This window comes from Nerophis lumbriciformis, linkage group LG08 (assembly GCF_033978685.3).
Source record: "Nerophis lumbriciformis linkage group LG08, RoL_Nlum_v2.1, whole genome shotgun sequence".
Taxonomy (NCBI): domain Eukaryota; kingdom Metazoa; phylum Chordata; class Actinopteri; order Syngnathiformes; family Syngnathidae; genus Nerophis; species Nerophis lumbriciformis.
In genome coordinates, this window is record NC_084555.2 from 45,868,845 (window position 1) to 45,896,332 (window position 27,488).

Consider the following 27,488-nt stretch of genomic DNA (forward strand, 5'->3'; position numbering starts at 1 on the left):
AATGGTTTAAAAAATGGTTTCATGCAACACTGCATGGAATTTATTTTTAAATTTTGGACAAAAAATAAAAATAAAAATAAAAATATGCACTTGTGATACGCCTTTCTTGCCGTGTTCCGAACGGTGACGTGGCAGGATACCACGTGACCCGGAAGTACCTCTCCTTCTCGCTCCAGCTTCCGGAGCTCCTCTGTTTTAGCATGTTTGTTCTGTTTGCCACGGCGGGTGTTTTTCCTCTCCCACACTTTGACAGATACGCGCACTGAGGCAATGAAGCGCGGCGTCGGCTGCTTGGACAGGAGCGTCGACGCCTTTTGCCTTTCTTGTGTAACGCCGCCGACCAGACAATAGCACGGCCGACGCTAGTTGGCTTAGCTTGTTTTAGCTAGCGAGGCCACGACGCTTCAACTGCGGACATTACAGGCTGTCGACTTGACAAACAACAAACATCTCATTTGCTTTTAACACAAAACAGAAGTGCCGTCATGGAGGACTTCAGCTCCATCAGCCTGCTGTCCCTTGCCATGCTGGTGGGCTGCTACGTAGCTGGAACCATTCCTTTAGCAGTCAACTTCTCAGAGGTAAGTCAACTTTTTTAATATTCCCTTGGATTTTGTCTGTGCACTTTTTGTCTTGGTGCTTTTGATTGAGTCAGCAGCTCTTTTGTCAGAACATTAAGTTGAGTCTGCACTACATCAATCAATGTTTATTTATATAGCCCTAAATCACGAGTGTCTCAAAGGGCTGCACAAGCCACAACGACATCCTCGGCTAAGATCCCACATCAGGGCAAGGAAAAACTCAACCCAATGGGATGCCTTGGAGAAACCTTGGAGGGGACCGCAGATGTGGCAACCTGTACAATGAACGTCAAGTGGATTTTTTTTTTTCATGTATATATTCATTTCACACCATATTCATTGCACTTCTACATTTTTTATATTTTTATATATTTGCACATTGTTTTTCTAGCATGCACACATCGCACTGTATGGAATGGCCTCAATCTCGTTACCTTGCGTAATGACAATAAAGCTGATTCTGATTCTGATCTAGCATAATATTATGAGAGTCCATAGTGGATCCAACATAATAGTGAGAGTCCAGTCCATAGTGGATCTAACGTAATAGTGAGAGTCCAGTCCATAGTGGATCTAACGTAATAGTGAGAGTCCAGTCCATAATGGATCCAACATAATAGTGAGAGTCCATAGTGGATCTAACGTAATAGTGAGAGTCCAGTCCATAGTGGGTCTAACATAATAGTGAGAGTCCAGTCCATAGTGGATCTAACGTAATAGTGAGAGTCCAGTCCATAGTGGATCTAACATAATATTGTGAGAGTCCAGTCCATAGTGGATCCAACATAATTGTGAGAGTCCAGTCCATAGTGGATCTAACATAATAGTGAGAGTCCAGTCCATAGTGGATCTAACATAATAGTGAGAGTCCAGTCCATAGTGGATCCAACAAAATAGTGAGAGTCCAGTCCATAGTGGATGTAACAAAATAGTGAGAGTCCAGTCCATAGTGGATGTAACATAATATTGTGAGAGTCTAGTCCATAGTGGATCTAACATAATAGTGCGAGTCCAGTCCATAGTGGATCTAAAATAATAATGTGAGAGTCCAGTCCATAGTGGATCTAACATAATAGTGAGAGTCCAGTCCATAGTGGATTTAACATAATATTGAGAGTCCAGTCCATAGTGGATCTAACATAATAGTGAGAGTCCAGTCCATAGTGGATTTAACATAATATTGAGAGTCCAGTCCATAGTGGATCTAACATAACATTGTGAGAGTCCAGTCCATAGTGGATCTAACATAATAGTGAGAGTCCAGTCCATAGTGGATCTAACATAATAGTGAGAGTCCATAGTGGATCTAACATAATAGTGTGAGAGTTCAGTCCATAGTGGATCTAACATAATATTGTGAGAGTCCAGTCCATAGTAGATATAACATAATAGTGAGAGTCCAGTCCATAGTGGATCTAACATAATAGTGTGAGAGTCCAGTCCATAGTGGATCTAACATAATATTGTGAGAGTCCAGTCCATAGTGGATCTAACATAATAGTGAGAGTCCAGTCCATAGTGGGGCCAGCGGGGATCATCTTGAGCGGAGACAGGTCAGGAACGCAGAGACGTCCCCAACTGATGCACAGATGAGTGGTCCACCCTGGGTCCCGACTTTGGACAGCTAGCACTTCATCTGTGCCACCCCTCTCCACGAAGGGGGGGCACAGGTCCGGTAGCCATGGATGAAGTGCTGGCTGTCCAGAGTCGGGACCCGGGGTGGACCGCTCGCCTGTGCATCGGTTGGGGACATCTCCGCTCGGGATGGTCTCCTGCTGGCCCCACTATGGACTGGACTCTCACTATTATGTTAGATCCACTATGGACTGGACTCTCACAATATTATGTTAGATCCACTATGGACTGGACTCTCACTATTATGTTAGATCCACTATGGACTGGACTTTCACAATATTATGTCAGACCCACTCGACGTCCATTGCATCCGGTCTTCCCTAGAGGGGGGGTCACCCACATATGCGGTCCTCTCCAAGGTTTCTCATAGTCATTCACATCGACGTCCCACTGGGGTGATTTTTTCCTTGCCCTTTTGTGGGCTCTGTACTGCGGATGTCGTCGTGGCTTGTGCAGCCCTTTGAGACACTTGTGATTTAGGGCTATATAATTAAACATTGATTGATTGGTTGAGAGGGGTGGCAGAGCAGAAAAGAAACGGCAGATCAACTGGTCTAAAAAGGCGGGTCTATTTAAAGGCTAGAGTATACTAATGAGTTTTAAGATGGGACTTAAATGCTTCTACTGAGGTAGCATCTCTAACTGTTACCGGGAGGGCATTCCAGAGTACTGGAGCCCGAAGAGATAACGCTCTATAGCCCGCAGACTGTTTTTGTGGCTCTGGGAATCACTAATAAGCCGGAGTTCTTTGAACGCAGATTTTTTACCGGGACATATGGTACAATACAATCAGCAAGATAGGATGGAGCTAGACCGTGTAGTATTTTATACGTAAGTAGTAAAACCTTAAAGGGGAACATTATCACAATTTCAGAAGGATTAAAACCATTAAAAATCAGTTCCCAGTGGCTTATTTTATTTTTCGAAGTTTTTTTCAAAATTTTACCCATCACGCAATATCCCTAAAAAAAGCTTCAAAGTGCCTGATTTGAACCATCGTTATATACACCCGTCCATTTTCCTGTGACGTCACATAGTGATGCCAACACAAACAAACATGGCGCATAGAACAGCAAGCTATAGCGACATTAGCTCGGATTCAGACTCGGATTTCAGCGGCTTAAGCGATTCAACAGATTACGCATGTATTGAAACGGATGGTTGTAGTGTGGAGGCAGGTAGCGAAAACGAAATTGAAGAAAAAAACTGAAGCTATTGAGCCATATCGGTTTGAACCGTATGCAAGCGAAACCGACGAAAACGACACGACAGCCAGCGACACGGGAGAAAGCGAGGACGAATTCGGCGATCGCCTTCTAACCAACGATTGGTATGTGTTTGTTTGGCATTAAAGGAAACTAACAACTATGAACTAGGTTTACAGCATATGAAATACATTTGGCAACAACATGCACTTTGAGAGTGCAGACAGCCCAATTTTAATCAATTAATATATTCTGTAGACATACCCTCATCCGCGCTCTTTTCCTGAAAGCTGATCTGTCCAGTTTTGGAGTTGATGTCAGCAGGCCAGGGAAGCTAGGGTCGATATTCTTCTCTTGATCATCTTCGGTGGCATAAGGGACGGTGTGAGCCAAGACATCCAGGGGGTTTAGCTCGCTCGTCTGCGGGAACAAACTGCCGCCATTGCTTGTCGTGCTACCGAGGTCCTTTGTCCCTGAATAGCTCACACACTCCGGCAGATTCAATGGGGGTCTGGCGGCAGATTTCTTTGACTTTATCGTTGGAAATGCATCTGCTTTGAGTGTCGCAGGATATCCACACATTCTTGCCATCTCTGTCGTAGCATAGCTTTCGTCGGTAAAGTGTGCGGAACAAACGTCCAATTTCTTGCCACTTTCACATCTTTGGGCCACTGGTGCAACTTGAATCCGTCCCTGTTCGTGTTGTTACACCCTCCGACAACACACCAACGAGGCATGATTTCTCCAAGGTACGGAAAACAGTCGAAAAAACGGAAAATAACATAGCTGATTTGACTCGGTGTTTAAGAAAATGGCGGATTGCTTCCCGATGTGACGCCACGTTATGACGTCATCGCTCCGAGAGCGAATATTAGAAAGGCGTTTCATTCGCCAAAATTCACCCATTTAGAGTTTGGAAATCGGTTAAAAAAATATATGGTCTTTTTTCTGCAACATCAAGGTATATATTGACGCTTACATAGGTCTGGTGATAATGTTCCCCTTTAAAGTCACATCTTAAGTGCACAGGAAGCCAGTGCAGGTGAACCAGTATAGGTATATATATATATATATATATATATATATATATATATATATAAGTACATAAAGGTATATACAGTATAGGCGTAATATGATCAAACTTTCTTGTTCTTGTCAAAAGTCTAGCAGCCACAACGAGCTAATGCAACGAAATGTCGGTCTTATCTGCACTGTAAAGTTCAAATTTGATTGACAATAAAAGGAAGTCTAAATAAACAAGGTGCAACGTTTCTATCACCAGGAGAAGCTGAAGCTGGTCACGGTGTTGGGAGCAGGACTTCTGTGCGGTACTGCCCTCGCCGTCATCATCCCTGAAGGGGTTCACGTTCTGTATGAGGAGATCCTGGAAGGTAAACACACCCGTGGCACATTGCAGATAGAAACCCAGGAAATATCCCCAAAATCATATGTCCAATGACTTAGTCCTGTGAGAGGCCAGGTCTTTCCGGATTATAAGGCGCACTGCTGATGAGCGGGTCTAGTCAGGTCTATTGTCATACAAAAGGCGCACCAAATTATAGGGCGCATTAAAGGGGTCATATTATTAGTTTTTTTCTAAATGTAAAACACTTCCTTGTGGTCTACATAACATGTAATGGTGGTTCTTTGGTCAAAATGTTGCTGAGATGATGTTTTACAGATCATCTTCAAGTCGCTTTCTGACAGTCGCTACAGGGTGGCCGTTTTGTGGGCGGTCTTGTTTACGTGGCTCACCTTCGGCAGCGTCTTTTCTCCGTCATCTTTGTTGTACCGTTGTAGCGTGAAGATGGAGCTAACTTTTTTAATGACATTCAGACTTTACTTAAATCAATAACAGAGCCGCATCTTCTCATCCGTGGCTCACTAATGCAATAACAACGCCGGAAATTTGTCCCGTGAAAAAACATCCGACCGGAACTCTTTAATAACTAAAGTTCCTTGGGTGAATAATGTAAACTCACTACACCGGCATGTTTTAGCGCTTTCATGGCGAGTTTACTGACAGATATAAGTAAGAACTTTACACTACTTAATATTAGAAATGGCAACAGTGGAGGATGAATGTCTCATAACAAGAAGATAGAGAAAAAGAAGCTTATCGACTACAAATTTTCAGGATTTATGCAGATCCCAAATACAGATCAGCCGGTACCAGAATGTAAGAAAAGTTGCTTTTGCATAATATTGCGAAACAAAACGCCAGAAAATGTCTTACTTTATACACACACAATAATGGTACTCGTATGTTTAATGCGCCGACAATCAATCAAGCGGTGCGGCTTCATAGCTTACCAAAGTCGTACTAAAACATTTGACAGATTTTTGAGCACTGTGTGTAATGTCCTATATTTTCAAAACACCTTTTTGGTGTTGTTTACTTGAGTCATGTTGTCATCATAGTGCAGTCTACACATATCTCTTATGTTTGACTGCCATCTACTGGTCACACTTATCATTACACAATGTACCAAATAAAAATTGCTTCGAGGTCGTCGGTAAGCAAAATCAGAATTATTCCGTACATTAGGCACACCGTGTTATAAGGTGCACTGTCGAGTTTTGAGGGGGGGAAAAGGATTTTAAGTGCGTCCTATAGTCCAGAAAATACGGTAAGCTTTTACCAAAGGCAGAAATCATTAATGATGCTTTCAACAAAAACACGCCGCTACTCGTAAAAGGCGCGTGCAACAGCAACAAACATCAGTAGACACAAAGTTAAATCATAAAATGCTACTTTACCCGAGCAAAAACTCGGCATGAATTATCCGGGAGAGTCTTGATACCAATTTCCTTGACTCAGCCACACACAAAGAAGTTGTGTACGAAGTTATTATCACGTTAACTTTGACAGTCCTAAAAAAAATACATCTGTTAAAAAAATGTAGCTTGGCACATTGCATGCAAATAAATGAACACCAATTAATCAATAAAGATAACAATAATCATTAACTAGTAATAAAAACAATCAGATAAATAAAGTGCAAATTTAAAACTTCTGTATTGAATAAAATAATTCTGTAAATAAAAATGTAGTATTATACATTGCATACAAATAAATATTCAAGTAAAACAATAGTTTTAGTAAGTGGATAAACACAGGCTTTTCCCTGAAGAATCCTGGGCTCCTTGTTAGTGTGTACTGATGTTGAAGACAATGTACACTTCATTGCACATGTCTGCTTGGCACTCAGCATCAAGGGTTGGAATTGGGGGTTAAATCACCAAAAATGATACCCGGGTGCGGCCACCGCTGCTGCTCACTGCTCCCCTCACCTCCCAGGGGGTGATCAAGGGTGATGGGTCAAATGCAGAGAATAATTTCGCCACACCTAGTGTGTGTGTGACAATCATGGGTACTTTAACTTTAATGTATTGTAAATAGAGATATTATCGGCCGATAAAGGCGTTAAAATATAATATCGGAAATTATCGGTATCGGTTTTTTTTATTTTCGGGATTGTTTTTATTTTTATTTTATTTTATATTTTTATTAAATCAACATAAAAAACACAAGATACACTTACAATTAGTGCACCGACCCAAAAACCTCCCTCCCCCATTTACACTCATTCACACAAAAGGGTTGTTTCTTTCTGTTATTAATATTCTGGTTCCTACATTATATATCAATATATATCAATACAGTCTGCAAGGGATACAGTCCGTAAGCACACATGATTGTGCGTGCTGCTGGTCCACTAATAGTACTAACCTTTAACACTTAATTTGACTCATTTTCATTCATTACTAGTTTCTATGTAGCTGTTTTTATATTGTTTTACTTTCTTTTTTATTCAAGAAAATGTTTTTAATTTATTTATCTTTTTTTATGAATTTTTTTTAAAAAGGACCTTCTTTTCACCATACCTGGTTGTCCAAATTAGGCATAATAATGTGTTAATTCCACGACTGTATGTATCGGTAATTAAGAGTTGGACAATATCGGAATATCGGATATCGGCAAAAAAGCCATTATCGGACATCCCTAATTGTAAACAATGCCTAGCATTTTCTAATATTAGTTGCCGCAGTTTTCTCTTGGATTGAAAATGATTTAAGGCTTTAAGTCATAATGGACACTTGAAGTGTGGTCGTGTCACCACCGAAAAAAAACAACCTTTTAATGTCTTTGCTTTGTATGTTGTAATCCTCCTTGGGTCAAAGACTCCATTTACGTTGTGTGTCGTTGCGCAACGTTTGTAAAGCATCAAACAAACATTTGCTTTGTGATAGACAGGCACGTTAGTGTCGTTCTGTACGTGTGCGGGAAATCTACACATTGAGTTTGCGTCATGCGACACAGCAAACAGAAGTGTATGCTGAGTGTACAACACACACCAAAACATGTGCGGCACACCAGCTCTTAAGAAGTTGTGGTTCATTCCAGACTGCGGTGAAGTCAGAAATATCACATTTTCTGCTACTTAAAGTTAAAGTACCAATGATTGTTAGAGTGTCCGCCCTGAGATCGGTAGGTTGTGAGTTCAAACCTTGGCCGGGTCATACCAAAGATTATGAAAATGGGACCCATTACCTCCCTGCTTGGCACTCAGCATCAAGGGTTGGAATTGGGGGTTATATCACCAAGAATGATTCCCGGCCGCGGCCACCGCTGCTGCCCACTGCTCCCCTCACCTCCCAGGGGGTGATCAAGGGTGATGGGTCAAATGCAGAGAATCATTTTGCCACACCTAGTGTGTTAGCACTAGGGAGGGGTACATTTGTGTGTGTTCATGTGGAAATTAGGGCTGCAACTAATGACTAGAGATGTCCGATAATATCGCACTTATCGGCCGATAAATGCTTTAAAATGTAATATCGGAAATGATCGGTATCGGTTTCAAAAAGTACGATTTATGACTTTTTAAAACGCCACTGTGTACACGGACGTAGGGAGAAGTACAGAGCGCCAATAAACCTTAAAGGCACTGCCTCTTTGTGCCGGCCCAATCACATAATATCCTACGGCTTTTCACACACACAAGTGAATGCAAGGCATACTTGATCAAGTCACACTGAGGGTGGCCGTATAAACAACTTCAACACTGTTACAAATATGCGCCACACTGTGAACCCACACCAAACAAGAATGACAAACACATTTCGGGAGAACATCCGCACCGTAACACAACATAAACACAACAGAACAAATACCCAGAACCGCTTGCAGCACTAACTCTTCCGGGACGCTACAATATCCACCCCCACCCCCAACCCCGCCCACCTCAACCTCCTCATGCTCTCTCAGGGAGAGCATGTGCCAAATTCCAAGCTGCTGTTTTGAGGCATGTTAAAAAAAACAATGCACTTTGTGACTTCAATAATAAATATGGCAGTGCCATGTTGGCAGTTTTTTCCATAACTTGAGTTGATTTATTTTGGAAAACCTTGTTACATTGTTTAATGCATCCAGCGGGGCATCACAAGAAAATGAGGCATAATAATGTGTTAATTCTACGACTGCATATATCAGTATCGGTTGATATCGGTATCAGTAATTAAGAGTTGGACAATATCGGATATCGGCAAAAAAGCCATTATCTGATATCTCTACTAATGACTATTTTGATAGTCAAATACTCATCGACCAGTTTAACGATTAGTTGACTACTGTATTTTTCGGACCATAGGGCGCACCGGATTATAAGGCGCTGTGCCGTTAAGCGGGTCTATTTGGGTCTGTTTTCATCTAAAAGGCGCATCGGATTATATGGCGCATTAAAGAGGTCATATCATGATTTATTTTCTTCCTTCTTCCACACTTCTTTGTGGTCTACATCAGTGGTCCCCAACCTTTTTGTAGCTGCGGACCGGTCAACGCTTGAACGCTTGGGTATGGTATTTTATTTATTTATTTATTTATTTATTTTTGTCATAAAAAATACAATCATGTATTGATCTATATTGATATATAATGTAAATAAATGATAAATGGGTTGTACTTGTATAGCGCTTTTCTACCTTCAAGGTACTCAAAGCGCTTTGACACTACTTCCACATTTACCCATTCACACACACTGATGGAGGGAGCTGCCATGCAAGGCGCTAACCAGCACCCATCAGGAGCAAGGGTGAAGTGTCTTGCTCAGGACACAACGGACATGACGAGGTTGGTACTAGGTGGGGATTGAACCAGGGACCCTCGGGTCGCGCACGGCCACTCTTCCACTGCGCCACGCCGTAGGAACTAGATTATTAATAACAGAAAGAAACAACCCTTTTGTGTGAATGAGTGTAAATGGGGGAGGGAGGTTTTTTGGGTTGGTAAACTAATTGTAAGTGTATCTTGTGTTTTTTATGTTGATTTAATTATAAATTTAAATTTAATAATAAAAAAAAAATTTTTTTAATTTTTTTAATTTTTAATTTCTTGTGCGGCCTGGTACCAATCGATCCACGGACCGGTACCTGGCCGCGGCCCGGTGGTTGGGGACCGCTGGTCTACATAAAATGTAATTGTGGTTCGTTGGTCAAAAATGTTATCTGCATATATTTAGCCTGGGCGATATATCGATATACTTGATATATCGTGGGGTTGTCTCTGTGCGATATAGAAAATGACTATATCGTGATATCGAGTATACATTCTCACGCAGTTGCTTTTAGCTGCGGGCATTAAACTCCATGCTCTACTCGCTCTTTCATGTCTCTCCTTCTCACAGACAGCAAGCGCACCTTCTTACATACGTCACATTCTGTCACGTCATACGCCACATATGTATACGCCCTCCCCGAGCAGAGAGGTCGCAGCATGGCGAACGTTAGCTGTGATGCGAGCGGTAATACGAGCGAAAGAAGGTACGAATCTGGTAACAAATGAAGGAATAATTCATTCCCAATAAAAACAACAGGGGGTCCATCGTCTGGCGGTGGTTTGGATTCAAGTGGGAATATGTGGAACAGACAACCGTAATTTGTCAAGTGTGGGGTAAAAGCGTTGCTATAAAAAGTAGCATCACTGCTGTAACAAACAGTTCAGGGTGTCCCAAGTTACCAGAGTGTGTTAGGTAAGGAGGAGTTTTGTCCCTCCAGAGTTGTTGCCGTAGGGCTGTGACGTAGGGTGTGTGTGGTTGTGGAAGGTGTGTTATGTTGACATTAAAGAAGCGGTGGCTACCGAACCTGCTCTAATGTCTCCCGTTTATTATTTTATTAGATAAGTACACTGTATAGACTAACCCAGGACACTCGGCTACACTGCTAATATGTAGCATCATTTGAAAAGTCACCAGCTAGACAATGAAGAGGACTTACTCCGCACGTCAACATCGTTCGGTGCCACACGTCCACACCATCAAAATGCCGAGGCAAACATTTCCAGATCAACACCGTATGAAAAAAATAGTGATTTTTTTTTAGTTGTGATTTCCTTCTCTGCATGAAAGTGTAAAATGAGCATATATTAATGCAGTATGAAGAAGAATATTTTAATGTAGACACATAGAATCATCATACTGCTGTGATTATATGCATCAAGTGTTCATTCAAGGTTAAGGCGAAATATTGAGATATATATCGTGTATCGCGATATGGCCTTAAAATATTGCGATATTAAAAAAAGGCAATATCGCCCAGCCCTAGCATAAATTATGTTTTACAGACCATCTTCAAGCCGCTTTCTGACAGTCTCCTCAGGATGAACCGTTTTGTGGGCGGTCTTATATACGTGGCTTCAATCCGACAGCGTCTTCTTCCCGTCATCCCGTCACACAGAAGCTTTTTAACCCTTAAGTCTTGTTTTCTCCCGTGGCATGTTTACTTCCACGTGTGGCCACTTTTCATGACGCGCCGACTCGGGGCACGTGGCGTCGACGTATTTAAGTCATTGATGACGTCGACTAGCCCTTAAACGTGTATGTGTTGTTTTGTTCTCTCTTGAGTTGTCCTCTCCTTTCTGCAGGCGGGCACCACAGTCCCAGCCAGGAGGGGGTGCTGGAGGTGTCCGAGCCAAAGACCAAGGTGGAGGCGGTGCTGAGCGTGGACGGCCACCATCACGAGCACGGTCATGGTCATGAGCAGCTGCACGCATGCATCGGCATCTCTCTGGTGCTGGGCTTTGTCTTCATGCTGCTAGTGGACCAAATAGGCTCCTCCCACATGCACAGCGCTGAAGGTAAGCGTTCTTTGGGGGTAAAAAAAATAAGAAAAATGCACCAAGCAGATCTAAATCAACATTTTATTGTTGTCTGTTTGCAGATCCTGAGGCAGCAAGAGTCGCCTCCTCCAAGATTACAACCACTTTGGGTCTTGTTGTGCACGCTGCAGGTACGACAACATGTGACGCTGCTGGTTAGCAGAATAAGTTTGTAGATTCCTAATGAAGCCTTTAGCTTGACGCTCCTCTACTTTCTCCTGCTCCGCTTGCTGCGGCAACAACAAACAAACTCCAGACGCTCCTCTTCGTTTTGTATCGTTTACTTAATAATTCAAAAACGTAAAACAATAATGATGTGAGAACAAATGAATGGCAAAATAAAAGGAGTTTGTTACGGTAGGTGTTAGAAAAAGCAAGACTAAGAAAAAGTAAGAGTGCGGTCAAAAAAACCGTGTGGCTCAATTCCCCCGCACCTGACTGCCATTACCCATAATGCACTCTGTCCAAAAACCAACCAACCACACAGATCCTTCCGCCATATATGCAATCAAACAGTTACGTCATCAAATTTAGACAAATGTAATAATTACAAATAAAGTGTACCTAATAAATATTCTAAGCATGCAAATATATACATTTTCGTATTATGCAAATAAAGTAAATAGTCCCATTTTGGCTGAATAAACATAAAGCACCTTCCATAAAAATGTAAATGAACTTAAACAGCATTTAGGCTCCTACAAAGTTTGTTGTGCTTCTGTTTTTTTGAGAAACTTTCCAGCGTGCAGTCATTTGTTCCACGCCTGTTGCAACACTTTTCTTTTTTTGGAACAAACATCTCGCTCTTGCAGTGGCGGGCCGTGCGTTTCCCACCTCGGCCTTCAGTTATGTCCGACTCCATAGATTACCTCTCAAAATACCATAATTTATGTCACCACATGACCATTGCTGGAGAAATACTAGACGGGAACACATTTACGCACTACTGAGCATTGAATCACCTCAACAGTGTAAAAAAACGGGTTGCATGTAAAAATCAATAAGCCCGTATCAGCAATTAAAACATCTTATGTGGTACTGTCAAAAATTGCAAAAAACACATTAAACGTGAAAAAATTAATATTTGAACTCACAATTTGTAACACCCATTCGACGCCGTATAAGCCAGCGGTGCCCCTCGTAGTCTGTTGATTCGAGTGGAAATGGCGGCATTTTCCCATTTCATCGCCAGAACAGCTGCTCTAGCTTGCTGGGTTGGCTGACATCGTCTCACAAGACGTAGTTTCTCTTTAAATATCCTTCTTAAAAATGGCCTTGCAAAAAATATTTGCCACCTAATCAACGTTTTGCTCTCCTTCTTTGTGGGCTAAAAAAGTGAGTATCGGTGACATGGAATGGAATGGAACTTTATTGTCATTGCACAACAAACTCCCTTCTTGTCTCTCATGGACACACACCTGTTGTTGTTGACTTTGGGCTAGCGACTGCACGACATCAAGGCCGCGGAATAGAGACACGCGGCAGGCTTACGCACACACATACGCCACACACACACGCATACCCCCCCCATCCAACGCCCTTGATGCGAATCCTGTAGGGATGATGGACAGCTGGGCAGCGCCTGAAGAGCTGCAGCCTGCCACCGTAGCTCCCACTCCCTCCCCTCTGTTGCGAGTCTCGAGATGTATGTTGTAATATGTATATGTGCTTTGCTATGGAGGTTTTTTTCCCACTCCAGACTGGGCCCCCATAGGAGCCCAGTCTAGATTGTATTTTTTTTTACTCTTCCTCCCCCAGCGTTTACGTTTTTCCCATCTTTTAGGGGGTACCTTGTGGCAACGCATCAGCGTTCCTGTTCGGTAACCCTGTACACTGTTTGTCTAATCTTGAACGGGTTTGTGCTGAAAACAAAGTTTTGTTGTACTTGTGCAATGACAATAAAGACCTACCTACCTACTTGAAAAGTACAACGAAATGTGTACAACCTGTCCAAGAACAGACATACAGTATACAGGGGTAGACGGAACAGTAAGACTAATGGGTCGCCACTAAGCGGCGCCCCATAAAGCGGTAGGAACGAAAGGTAAACATAAGGGGAGGAGGGAGGAGAAACTCCCAAACTTAAGCTCCTATGAGGATAGGTAGGGCTCGGGGGGCTCAGCTTGAGACAAGAAAAAAACCTCAAGCAACATTAGCACATATGAGCACATATTGAGACATGCAAAACTCGAGCCTTGCATTGTGGGAGAGGAGGTGGGGGCATTCGGCCGAAAGCTGCAGCCCATAGGGGCGCTGCTCGGTTGACCATCATACCGCGGGGGGTGAAGCGGCAAAGGTGTAACAATTTTAAGTGGGGTGTATGTGTGCGTTGCTGTATAGTAGTAGTCTAATGTGTGAGTGTGTTTATAAACCTGGGAGTCACTCCGTTTGGCGTCACAGCCCTTTTGTCTTTTTCCGCGGAGTGACGTTGCAATAACACAGCTGGTTGCTATGGAGGCGTTCGAGGTCTCGCCCAACACAGTCAAAAACATCCAAGGTGTCCTTGAGAGAAGGCATGCCAGGAGTGTCTCACTGCAGTGTCCTCACTGGGAGCGTTATCAACAGCAACCTTGTCAAGGCCGGTGCGAAAGAGATGAAATATGGATAAGAACTGTTTTGTTAGGGCGAGCAGATGCATTTTAACAGACTTTCTACTCAATTGTCTTTTTTGGTAATTAAGTTAATTTCGCATTTTAGAGCGATAAGCTTCTCCGATATGTTATCCAGTTTACAATTTAGTTCAAAATCAGTCTTGAGTAGGACTGGGCAATTAATCGTATTTTGATTTCGATTATAACTTCTCACGATCATGAAAATACAATAATTGAAAAAAAACTATTAATGGGCCACGCAACATGCATGCAAAATTTGGAGCTTGTAATGGTTAAATGGAGCGTATGAATGAAAAAAAGATGTCTACTCGACGTTTGGGGATCTCACTATGGTTACTACTTTTTATTTGACACAGCAGCTAATTAATAATATCAACAAAAAAGGGAAGGCATATGATGTCATATAATTCGCTAGTCAAACGGAATCCGCTGATAAACGCAAAATAATTTTAGGGAAATTGACATAAATGTGACTGAAATGCTGTCATTTTGAGGAGAAGTAACATTTGTTTGGGAAAATGTTACAGTTAAAGTTAAGTTAAAGTACCAATGATTGTCACACACACACTAGGTGTGGTGAAATTTGTCCTCTGCATTTGACCCATCCCCTTGTTCACCCCCTGGGAGGTGAGGGGAGCAGTGGGCAGCAGCGGTGCCGCGCCCGGGAATCATTTTTGGTGATTTAACCCCCAATTCCAACCCTTGATGCTGAGTGCCAAGCAGGGAGGTAATGAGTCCCATTTTTATAGTCTTTGGTATGACTCGGCCGGGGTTTGAACTCACAACCTACCGATCTCAGGGCGGACACTCTAATCACTAGGCCACTGAGTAGGTGATGTGAAAATATAGAATATATTATTATTATATTATATATACGGAAAGAATCGCACGACTCCCCCCACCTTCTCCCAAAAGTCCATGGTGTACCCAGCAACAAACGCTCTGTCAGGATGGATAGGTTCCACTAAACCCGAGCATCTCGTCAAGAAGATATTGTCAATTTCGTTGTTTCCATTGTTTAGATTTTGGAGAGCAGTGCAAAAAGAGGCTCCAAGTAAGACAAGACGAGACAAACAAACAAAAGCAGGGAAGATAAGGGAGAGGAGATAGAAGTGTCCGCCTTCGTTGAGAGCCAAGAGCTGAACATATATAACATCATGTATAGAGAGTCAATGTGTGAAGCTCCTCGTTAGTAATAAACACTTAATGACATACAGTACAGGCCAAAAGTTTGGACACACCTTCTAATTCAATGCTTTTTCTTTATTTTCACGACTATTTACATTGTAGATTGTCACTGAATGCATCAAAACTATGAATGAACACATGTGGAGTTATGTACTTAACAAAAAAAAGGTGAAATAACTGAAAACATATTTTATATTCTAGTTTCTTCAAAATAGCCACCCTTTGCTCTGATTACTGCTTTGCACACTCTTGGCATTCTCTCGATGAGCTTCAAGAGGTAGTCACCTGAAATGGTTTTCACTTCACAGGTGTGCCTTATCAGGGTTGATTAGTGGAACTTATTGCTTTATTAATGGGGTAGGGACTGTCAGTTGTGTTGTGAATGAGTAGGTGTGTTCTACCCTCACTATATGTGTTGAGGTTATACAGCTAGGCCAGGGGTCGGCAACCTTTACCAGTCAAAGAGCCATTTTGACCAGTTTCACAAATTAAAGAAATCAATGGGAGCCACGAACTTCTTTTGAAATTTAAAATGAAATAACACTGCATACAAAGTTTTTTTTTTGCTTTGTGCTATGTATAAACCAAGGGTTTCTAGTTTTGTATGAATGGCGCTTGACAGCGTCATACTAGTCAACCTCCCAATTTTTCCAGCATACTACGAAATTCAAGGCAAGTATTCTCTCGAACGTGCCGTGATGGTACAGCATTTGGCGCCCACTACATCCAGCGTGCCGGCCCAGCCACACGTGGCATGGGACTTCTGCTTGCTCACATAAATGACAGCAAGGCATAGTTGGTCAACAACCACACAGGTTACACTGACGGTGGCGGTATAAACTTTAACACTCTTACTAATAATGCGCCACACTGTGAACCCACACCAAACAAGAATGACAAACACATTTCGGGAGAACCTCTGCACCTTAACACAACATAAACACAACAGAACAAATACCCAGAATCCCATGCAGCCCTGACTCTTCCGGGCTACATTATACACCCCGCTACCAAACCCCGCCCACATCAACCGACGGAGGGGGGGGGTGACGTGTGGGGGAGCAGGGTTGGGGTGGGGGCGGGGCTTGGTGGTAGCAGGGGTGTATAATGTAGCCCGGAAGAGTCAGGGCTGCATGGGATTCTGGGTATTTGTTATGTTGTGTTTATGTTGTGTTAAGGTGCAGATGTTCTCCCGAAAAGTGTTTGTCATTCTTGTTTGGTTTTGGTTCAAAGTGTGGCGCATTATTAGTAAGAATGTTAAAGTTATTTTATATGGCCACCGTCAGTGTAACCTTTGTGGCTGTTGAGCAAGTATGCCTTGCTGTCATTTACGTGTGCTAGTAGAAAATGCATACAACAAAAGACTGGGCTGGCATGCTGTTTGTACAGATTGTAGAGAGTGCTAAATGCTGTACCATTATGGCACGCCCTTATTATTATTATTATTGTTAGGATGAAAATCGAAGAATATTAATCCCGGGAGTTTTCTGCGAGAGGTACTGAAATCCGGAGCCGCGGGTTGCCGACCCCTGAGCTAGGCAGACAGCTAACAAACAATCCAAGACGTCTAATAAAGTTCCAAAGCAGATGACTCCATTTAGGCTCTTTATTGTTGTTGATCTTGCTTTGTCTTTTCCTATCTTTACTTTTGTCTTGCACTGGACTTTTAATTTTGTAAAACTGAAATACACACAATGAAAAATGTATAAGCTATGTGATTCAAATAACATACTGAAATGTAATACACAATATGTAAATATTAGCTTTACACAAACATACAGTACTATAATCAAACAAATACTGCTGAGTGTTGAAACTATTTCGATGGTGTAAACATAGGACTGGCCGCCATTTTATGTCCTCAAAACATCCATTAAAACAGTGCACAAAAATCGTTTTTCAATAAACATCTTACTATCAAATTTAACCACTTTACACCTTAATATTGAGTTACTTAAACAAGTTAAACAGTTTACTTACAGACTTATCTTTTCCAAGGCTTGTAAGAGCTAACACAACTTGTCTACTTCTCAATTGTCTCATGAACTGAACTGACATCGTCAACCCGGAAGTGCCCAAACTAATGAAGCGTAGTATTTTCATATCGCCACAAGGTGTCAGTAAGAGTCTACAACCAAATGGGCATAACAAGGTGTGTCCAAACGTTTGGCCTGTACTATATGTAACATCATGTATAATCACAAGTTTAGACTCTTTCTCGAGCAATTGAATGAGAAAGTGTGTCTAAACTTCTGCCTCGTACTATAAGTCGTAAATAATAACATGTTTTTTTATTTTGTCACTAGCTGACGGTGTGGCGCTCGGAGCCGCCGCCTCCACCTCCCAAACCAGCGTCCAGCTCATCGTCTTTGTTGCCATCATGCTACACAAGGTAAACCGCACCAAAGTGATGGCGCCGTGTTGCACGCAGGGAACTTCCCAGGGAACCTAACGACATAACTTGTACTGGTCTGCAGGCACCCGCTGCCTTTGGCTTAGTGTCCTTCCTGATGCACGCCGGGCTGGAGAGGAACCGCATCCGCAAGCACCTGCTGGTGTTTGCCCTCGCCGCGCCCGTCCTGGCGATGCTCACGTTTGTCGGCCTCAGTCAGGTACACGCTGAAACATGAAACTTTATCAAACATGCGTCAGGTCAACTGTCACTAAATAATCATTTATTATTTTAAAACGTCAACATCGAGTCATACGACACAATACTTTGTCAAGTAGTATTGGTATAGTATTATTATAGCAGGGGTGTCAAACTCAAAATACAGAGTGGGCCAAAATTTAAAACTGAACAAAGCCGCGGGCCAAGGTTGAACAAATTAACCTTTTAATAGGGACCCAAATAAGTTTTGCATTGAATATTGAACAAGCAAGGCTTATATAACTTTATAGTGACATGCAAAATCGAGTTTCAAATAATAATAATTCAAAAATATCAATGGCATATCAAATAAAATTTAAATAAAAATGTAATGCCTCTTTTCTATTTGCAGCCTTCTGAGGTAAATATCAAAATAAACTTTTTCCACAGGCTAATAATACATCTGAAAATAAAATAACAATAATGAATGAATCAAACATTCAAGCCCTGAAGTAGCAAGAGAAAGTGCATGAATAAAACGTTAATTATTGCTCAGTTTGCTCCACTGATTTGCTTTAACACTGAATATGGAACAAGCAACGCTTATATAACTTAATAGTGCAAAATCAACTTTCAAAAAACAAACGAAAAAACATCAATGGTATATTAAATGAAATGTAAATAAAAAATGGAATGCCTCTTTTCTATTTGCAGCCTTCTGAGGTAAATATCAACATTAACTTTTTCCACAGGCTAATAAATTTGAAAATAAAATAACAATGAATAAATCAACCATTCAGGCCTTTTTACTGCTCAGTTTGCGACACACTGATCTAATCTGATGTGCCCAAGCCAGATACCTGCCATCTTTTCTGGGATGCTAGTTCATTAATGTCGGGGCTCAGGTGGGTGGGGTTTGGTGGTAGCGGGGGGTGTATATTGTAGCGTCCCGGAAGAGTTAGTGCTGTAAGGGGTTCTGGGTATTTGTTCTGTTGTGTTTATGTTGTGTTACGGTGCGGATGTTCTCCCGAAATGTGTTTGTCATTCTTGTTTGGTGTGGTTTCACAGTGTGGCGCATATTTGTAACAGTGTTAAAGTTGTTTATGCGGCCACCCTCAGTGTGACCTATATGGCTGTTGATCAAGTATGCCTTGCATTCACTTATGTGTGTGTAGAAGCCGCATATATCATATGACAGGGACCGGCACGCTGTTTGTATGGAGGAAAAGCAGACGTGACGACAGGTTGTAGAGGACGTTAAAGGCAGTGCCTTTAAGGCACGCCCCCAATATTGTTGACCGGGGAGAAATTCGGGAGAATGGTTGCCCCGGGAGACTTTCGAGAGGGACACTGAAAATCGGGAGGGTTGGCAAGTATGAGTATTAGCGGTGAATGCGGTGTTACAGCGGCACCGCCGCTGTATAATACCGACGGGCCAGTTCTAGTGTTAATTTGATATTGCCTCAAGGGCCAAATGAAATTACACGGCGGGCCAAATGTGGCCCGCGGGCCAGAGTTTGACACCCATGTATTATAGGAATAGTAATGGTTATAGTAGTCAAGTATGGAACAACTGCAGTCCTCCAGGTCAAGTATATTTTTCTCCATGTGGCCCCCGATCTAAAATGAGTTTGACACCCTTGAATTACAGTACCGGGTAAGTTTGTTTGTCCTAAACGTTCCTGACACTTCATTTTACACACTATTAGGGATGATGTTTGATAAGAAATTATCGAGTTTGAGCCTATTATCGAATCCTCTTATCGATTCCTTATCGATTCTCTTATCGAGTCCAGATAGGTTGTTGTATATGGAAAAAAACACAATATTTGGTTTGACAAAAGCTCACTTTTATTATATAAGAAAAAAATTAAATCTAATAAATAAATAAATATTGACTGTTACCCCCCTAAAAATATATAATAAAATAAATAAATATTGACTGTTGTTACCCAAAGTATATTAAGTGGGATTTTTCAGAAAAACAAATATATACAGTAACACAAAAACAACCTGTCTCTGTGATCACTATAGGTGTATCAATAATAATATGTTGTTGCCAAATGTATTTCATATGCTGTAAACCTAGTTCATAGTTGTTAGTTTCCTTTAATGCCAAACAAACACATACCAATCGTTGGTTAGAAGGCGATCGCCAAATTCGTCCTCGCTTTCTCCCGTGTCGCTGGCTGTCGTGTCGTTTTCGTCGGTTTCGCTTGCATACGGTTCAAACCGATATGGTTCAATAGCTTCAGTTTCTTCTTCAATTTCGTTTTTGCTACCTGCCTCCACACTACAACCATCCGTTTCAATACATGCGTAATCTGTTGAATCGCTTAAACCGCTGAAATCCGAGTCTGAATCCGAGCTAATGTCGCTACAGCTTGCTGTTCTTTCCACCATGTTTGTTTGTGTTGGCTTCACTATGTGACGTCACAGGAAAATGGACGGGTGTTTATAACGATGGTTAAAATCAGGCACTTTGAAGCTTTTTTTAGGGATATTTCGTGATGGGTAAAATTTTGAAAAAAACTTCGAAAAATATAATAAGCCACCGGGAACTGATTTTTAATGGTTTTAACCATTCTGAAATTGTGATAATGTTCCCCTTTAAATAAATTCAGTCCCTTGGGCACAAAACTGAAAATAATACAGCTCTCCAAAAAGTGCACTTCTGCTGCTATTTGACATATCTGTTTGTTATGATGCTTTGATATTTTTGCACTTTATTTCTTTATTGAAAGAAAATTCTATGAAGAGAAAAGTTGTTTGCAAATGTGGTTACAATGCTAAAAAATGAAAAGTTAACGCTAAAAAAGAAATACACTTTATTGAGTTAACATTATTTCTTTATAGGGGGGAAGATGTGATGTTATGAGCTAGGGAATATAACAGCTACACTACCCAGCATGCAACGGGAGTGACGAGCATGCGCGGTAGCCCCGAAAAGTGTTGTTGCATGTCGCCACCCGGCAGCTAAGAATGAGGTTATGAGCACGCTGTGAAAGTAAACGTCAAGAACTCAGCCAACACGCCTCGTCTGCATTATTTATAATTAGACAGACAACACATATACAGTGTGATTTTTGTTTTGTTTACAAGGAAAGAAAAACAAAAGTTAAAAAAGGAGATATGTTGTATATATATGTATGTGCTGCGGTTGCTTTAAGAACGTTGCGACAGCTGCCGTAAAGGAGGTACGTTGCTAGCCTGGTTGCTATGTTTCCGGTTGGTCGTAAAAGTGTTCGTCATGTGTTTGTACCCTGCTCAAATCTCTCAGTAAAGTTATTCATTGGATTATACCTTTTTGTTTTGAACTTTATTACACCTTGGAGCGCTTTTTCCGGTCCATTGTTTTTCCTGCTTTCGCTATCTGCGCCTAATGACTGAGCTACGTGACGTCATTTCTTGTGATGTCCCACGGGGCATTTCTGGTCGGGACGGGATTCGTTCCCAGGGATTCGAATAAGGAACCAACTCTTTTTCTTTACTATAGTGGTCTCGATTAGGGATGTCCCGATCCAGGTTTTTGCACTTCCGATCCGATGCCGATATTGTTTTTGCATTTCCGATCCGATACCGATACTGACCGATACCGATACTGGCCTATCCGAGCATGTATTAAAGTTTAAAGTTATTCAGTCTACTTAGTTGTCAGAATCATGTTGAAAAGGGTTTTAGTACTCTTGATAACAACTAGCCAGCTGAATTAGGGGAGTTTGAATAATACACAATGGTTGGTAACAAGAAACTGACCTGTTTATTCAAGGATAAACACAAAATAGACAAAATTATACATGACAAACAGAAATGGCATCATTGAAACTAGGGCTGGGCGATATGGCCTTTTTTTAATATTGAGATATTTTAAGGCCATATTGCGATACACAATATATATCTCGATATTTTGCCTTAGCCTTGAATGAACACTTGATGCATATAATCACAGCAGTATGATGATTCTATGTGTTTTGATTGATTGATTGAGACTTTTATTCGTAGGTTGCACAGTGAAGTACATATTCCGTACAATTGACCACTAAATGGTAACACCCCAATAAGTTTATCAACTTGTTTAAGTCGGGGTCCACTTGATTCATGATACAGATATATACTATCAGATATATACTATCATCATAATACAGTCATCACACAAGATAATCACATTGAATTATTTACATTATTTATAATCCAGGGTGTGGAGGGGGGCGCCTGATGTAAGTGTCAAAAAGACAGCCAAAAAAGTTTGATATGAGAATAAATCTAAAGTTAAAATATAGGGTAGAAATGCACCCATTTGCAGGAAATGTAGTCTTGATTTTCAAAATGTTCTTTCAAGGCTTGCATGTCTACATTAAAACATTCTTCTTCATACTGCATTAATATATGCTACTTTTAAACTTTCACACAGAGAAGGAAATCACAACTAAAAAAATCACTAATTTTTTCATACGGTGTTGATGTGGAAATTTTGACGTGACAGTATGTGACGTGTGTAAGAAGTTTTTTTTTAAACTGGATCTGGATTGGCATTTTCCCATGCCTTGCCGATACTCAATTTTTGGCAAATATCGGCAGCCGATCCGATCCAAATATCGGATCGGGACATCCCTAGTCTCGATAACGGGTACCGGTTCTCAAAAAGGGATTCGAGTCCGAGGACTCTGTTCTTTTCTTATGGAACAACCGGGAAAATCGGTTTCGAGTATCATCCCTACACACTATGGCTTTTTTAGCAAGCGTTTTTTTGGGACATATACCGCAATAATATCGTACCATGGCCTTAGTACTGTAATAATATTGTACCCTAAGATTTGATACCATTGCATCTCCAGCACGCGTGCTTGTTTGTCATGCGTGCATGCATGACTGTGTAATGTGTGCATGTCCTCATTTTTGAATGTTTGATCTGAGAGCTTTCAGCTTCGATGTCAAACATTAAAGGGGAACATTATCACAATTTCAGAATGGTTAAAACCATTAAAAATCAGTTCCCCGTGGCTTATTATATTTTTCGAAGTTTTTTTCCAAATTTTACCCATCACGCAATATCCCTAAAAAAAGCTTCAAAGTGCCTGATTTTAACCATCGTTATAAACACCCGTCCATTTTCCTGTGACGTCACATAGTGAAGCCAACACAAAAAAACATGGCGGAAAGAACAGCAAGCGAAAGCGACATTAGCTCGGATTCAGACTCGGATTTCAGCGGCTTAAGTGATTCAACAGATTACGCATGTATTGAAACGGATGGTTGTAGTGTGGAGGCAGGTAGCGAAAACGAAATTAAAGAAGAAACTGAAGCTATTGAGCCATATTGGTTTGAACCGTATGCAAGCGAAACCGACGAAAACGACACGACAGCCAGCGACACGGGAGAAAGCGAGGACGAATTCGGCGATCGCCTTCTAACCAACGATTGGTATGTGTTTGTTTGGCATTAAAGGAAACTAACAACTATGAACTAGGTTTACAGCATATGAAATACATTTGGCAACAACATGCACTTTGAGAGTGCAGACAGCCCAATTTTCATCAATTAATATATTCTGTAGACATACTCTCATCCGCGCTCTTTTCCTGAAAGCTGATCTGTCCAGTTTTGGAGTTGATGTCAGCAGGCCAGGGAAGCTAGGGTCGATAGGGGGTTTAGCTCGCTCGTCTGCGGGAACAAACTGCCGCCATTGCTTGCCGTGCTACCGAGGTCCTTTGTCCCTGAATTGCTCACACACTCCGGCAGATTCAATGGGGGTCTGGCGGCAGATTTCTTTGACTTTATCGTTGGAAATGCATCTGCTTTGAGTGTCGCAGGATATCCACACATTCTTGCCATCTCTGTCGTAGCATAGCTTTCGTCGGTAAAGTGTGCGGAACAAACGTCCAATTTCTTGCCACTTTCGCGTCTTTGGGCCACTGGTGCAACTTGAATCCGTCCCTGTTCGTGTTGTTACACCCTCCGACAACACACCGACGAGGCATGATGTCTCCAAGGTACGGAAAACAGTCGAAAAAATGGAAAATAACAGAGCTGATTTGACTCGGTGTTTGAGAAAATGGCGGATTGCTTCCCGATGTGACGTCATCGCTCCGAGAGCGAATAATAGAAAGGCGTTTAATTCACCAAAATTCACCCATTTAGAGTTCGGAAATCGGTTAAAAAAAAAAAAGGTATTTTTTCTGCAACATCAAGGTATATATTGACGCTTACATAGGTCTGGTGATAATGTTCCTCTTTAATGATTGATTGATTGATTGATTGACATGTAAGTGCAGCATGACAGTAGTTGTTTTCTGTTCCCTCGCACAGAGCAGCAAAGAAGCGTTGTCCGACATCAACGCCACGGGTGTGGCCATGCTTTTCTCGGCCGGCACCTTCCTGTACGTGGCCACCGTCCACGTCCTCCCTGAGGTAGGCGGCGGGGGCCACAGCCACGCGGCGGCGGGAGGGAATGGAGGCAAAGGACTGAGTAAGGTGGAAGTGGGAGCTCTGGTGCTGGGCTGCCTCATCCCGCTGCTGCTATCAGTGGGTCACCATCATTAGACTTAGACAGGAAGTGCCAGCAAAGACTCCCGAGGCCGACGAGGGAGCCGGAAAAGGATGTTTGTGGACAGTCCTCATGTCTTTTTTTAAAGTAATGTACAGTTAGCAACATGTCAAGTGACTTGAAGTGCCATATTGGATAGTTGACAGTCACTCCTAGTGGGACGTCGTCATTGGTCGAAATCGCTTCGCCGCGATAGATCCACTTCCTGTTTCTCTTTGGAAGTTTGCACAGACTCGAGATATTTTTTTTTTTTTTTTTTTAAAGGTTATTGTTTAAACTCGCAAAGTTTTGGGACCACCAGCTGACCACATAGTGGTCAGGAGGAGGGGCTAGTCATGTGACATCACCTCCTGGACATATGTCTATTTTAGTTGATGGGGTTTTTGTTCAAATGTTTTAATACTCGATTTAGTTTCATTTAATATTTTTTACCCCCCTAATAAAGGGAACTTTGTCATATTTAAGTAGGACAGGGACAACCGCCGGTGACATCAAATTGATTATGACTTTATCTGATAATGTTTAAAACCTGCTGTTCCACTCTGATTGGCTAAACTCTGTATCTGTAAAAAAAAAAAAGAACTTCTCTCACATTAAATATAAAAACTAAAGTTGCTTCTTATTGATGAACTTCAAACAGAAAATGTTGCGAGGTTAGTTTTGTGTTTATTTGTATTTCTTATTCCACGTCCGTCTTGCTTTATTTCCACGCGTCTAACCGTGTCTTGTAAAGCAACACCAAATGAAATGTTTCTCTCGATCTCAAAAAAGGTGATAACTGGTCTCCGGTCAGAGGTCAGTTATGTATTTGTAAAACCGCTCTGACATTTGACATCACGTGGTGTAAAAAGCTGCTTTCGTTGATAGTTTGGACCAAATCCACTTTTAGCTGGGATCTATGACGTCTTGTCACTCACGGACAGCTGCTGCTCATGTTCTCTCTCCGCTCACAATTAAACCTGTCGCTGTTGCTTTAAGTCACGTGCCGTTTCCCTGGCAACCCATGACGGAAACAAGAGGGGGGGGCTAAAAGCTCTTAATGTCTTTAAAGCTCAACTGTTATAAGCTTTTTAATCTCAACCATGTTCTCACAGATGTTCTCAAATGATTTTACACATGTTCTCACACATGTATTCCTATCAAATATTTTCTTACTCAAGTATTTATTTACCTCTATCTTCTCAAATATGTTTTCATCTATTGCCAGCTTGGTTCCGAACTATGTTCTCACATGTAACACCCATTTTTGACTCTTCCCTTCCATATTCTGACATCTATTTCAGACCCAAGTTTTAATGTTCTCACATGTTTTGACCTACTAACTCAGCAAGTTTCAATTGTTCCCCTCACAGGTTCTGATCCATGTTTTCACTCGTTCTCATGTATTGATAGGTTCCAACACATTTTAATCCATATTTTGATGAGTTCTAACATAATGTTGTCCATGTTTTGATGGGTTATAAGTTAACACATTTTGATGCATGTTTTGACAGGTCCTGACATGTAATGATGGGTTCTATCACGTTTTGATCCACTTTTTGATGGGTTCTAACATGTTTTGAGGAGGTCTGTCTTGTTTTTAATGGGTTCAAGCAGGTTTTTAATGGGTTCTAGCAGTTCCATCACAATTTGATCCATGTTATAAGTTATCACATTGTCATTCATATTTTGATTAATTTTTTATCACATTTTGATCCATGTTTTGATGGGTTCCAACAAGTTTTAATCCATGTTTCGAACGGGTTTAACATATTTTAATGCATGTTTTGATGAGTTCTGTCACATTTTGATCCATGTTTTGATGGATTCTAACACATTTATATCCATGTTTTGATGCGTTCTAACACGTTTTGATGATTTTTTTATCCATTGTTGATGGATTCTAACACATTTATTTGTTTTTGATGCGTTCTAACACATTTATGTCTTGGTGCTTTCTATCACGTTTTGATCCATGTTTTGATGATTTCTATTACATTTTTTATCTGTTTTCATGCATTTGGACACATTTATATCCATGTTTTGATGGGTTTTCTCACATTTTAAACCATGTTTTGATGGATTCTAACACATTTTGATCTATGTTTTGACGGGTTCTATTACATTTTAATCCATGTTTTGATGTTTTTTTGTACATTTTGACCCATGTTTTGATTGGTTCAAATACGTTTATGTCCGTGTTTTGATGGGTTCAAACTCATTTATATCCATGTTTTGATGGGTTCTAACATGTTTTGAGGTCTGTCTTGTTTTTAATGGGTTCAAGCAGGTTTTTAATGGGTTCTAGCAGTTCCATCACAATTTGATCCATGTTATAATAAGTTATCACATTTTCATTCATATTTTGATTAATTTTTTATCACATTTTGATCCATGTTTTGATGGGTTCCAACAAGTTTTAATCCATGTTTCGAACGGGTTTAACATATTTTAATGCATGTTTTGATGAGTTCTGTCACATTTTGATCCATGTTTTGATGGATTCTAACACATTTATATCCATGTTTTGATGCGTTCTAACACGTTTTGATGATTTTTTATTACATTTTTGATCTGTATTGATGCGTTTGCACACATTTAAATCCATGTTTTGATGGGTTTTCTCACATTTTAAACCACACTTTGATTGATTCTAACACATTTTGAACCATGTTTTGATGGATTCTATTGCATTTATATCCATGTTTTGATGGATTCTAACACATTTTGATCCATCCCGTTTTAAACCATGTTTTGATAGATTCTATCCCTTTTATATCCATTGTTGATGGATTCTAACACATTTATTTGTTTTTGATGCGTTCTAACACATTTATGTCTTGATGCTTTCTATCACGTTTTGATCCATGTTTTGATAATTTCTATTACATTTTTGATCTGTTTTCATGCATTTGAACACATTTATATCCATGTTTTGATGGGTTTTCTCACATTTTAAACCATGTTTTGATGGATTCTAACACATTTTGATCTACGTTTTG

General features: G+C 41.0%; 1 protein-coding gene across 1 annotated transcript; it reads left to right on the forward strand.

Annotated features, from left to right (window-relative positions):
* The first annotated feature begins 138 nt into the window (after positions 1–138).
* Positions 139–25,484, forward strand: slc39a9 (solute carrier family 39 member 9). Its single transcript, XM_061969044.1, has 7 exons — positions 139–581; positions 4,704–4,812; positions 11,340–11,552; positions 11,636–11,704; positions 17,680–17,765; positions 17,851–17,985; positions 24,270–25,484. Exons 1-7 carry the CDS (start codon positions 486–488, stop codon positions 24,501–24,503), a joined length of 942 nt encoding a protein of 313 aa, XP_061825028.1. The 5' UTR covers positions 139–485; the 3' UTR covers positions 24,504–25,484.
* The last annotated feature ends 2,004 nt before the right edge of the window (positions 25,485–27,488 follow it).

What these genes read in the sequence shown, in the direction of transcription:
- slc39a9 (XM_061969044.1), top strand. Translation starts at nt 486, where the DNA reads ATGGAGGACTTCAGCTCCATCAGCCTGCTGTCCCTTGCCATGCTGGTG. An exon ending in GTATGAGGAGATCCTGGAAG is followed by an intron (nt 4,813 to 11,339) that starts GTAAACACACCC and finishes TCCTTTCTGCAG; the next exon opens with GCGGGCACCACAGTCCCAGC. An exon ending in CCACATGCACAGCGCTGAAG is followed by an intron (nt 11,553 to 11,635) that starts GTAAGCGTTCTT and finishes GTCTGTTTGCAG; the next exon opens with ATCCTGAGGCAGCAAGAGTC.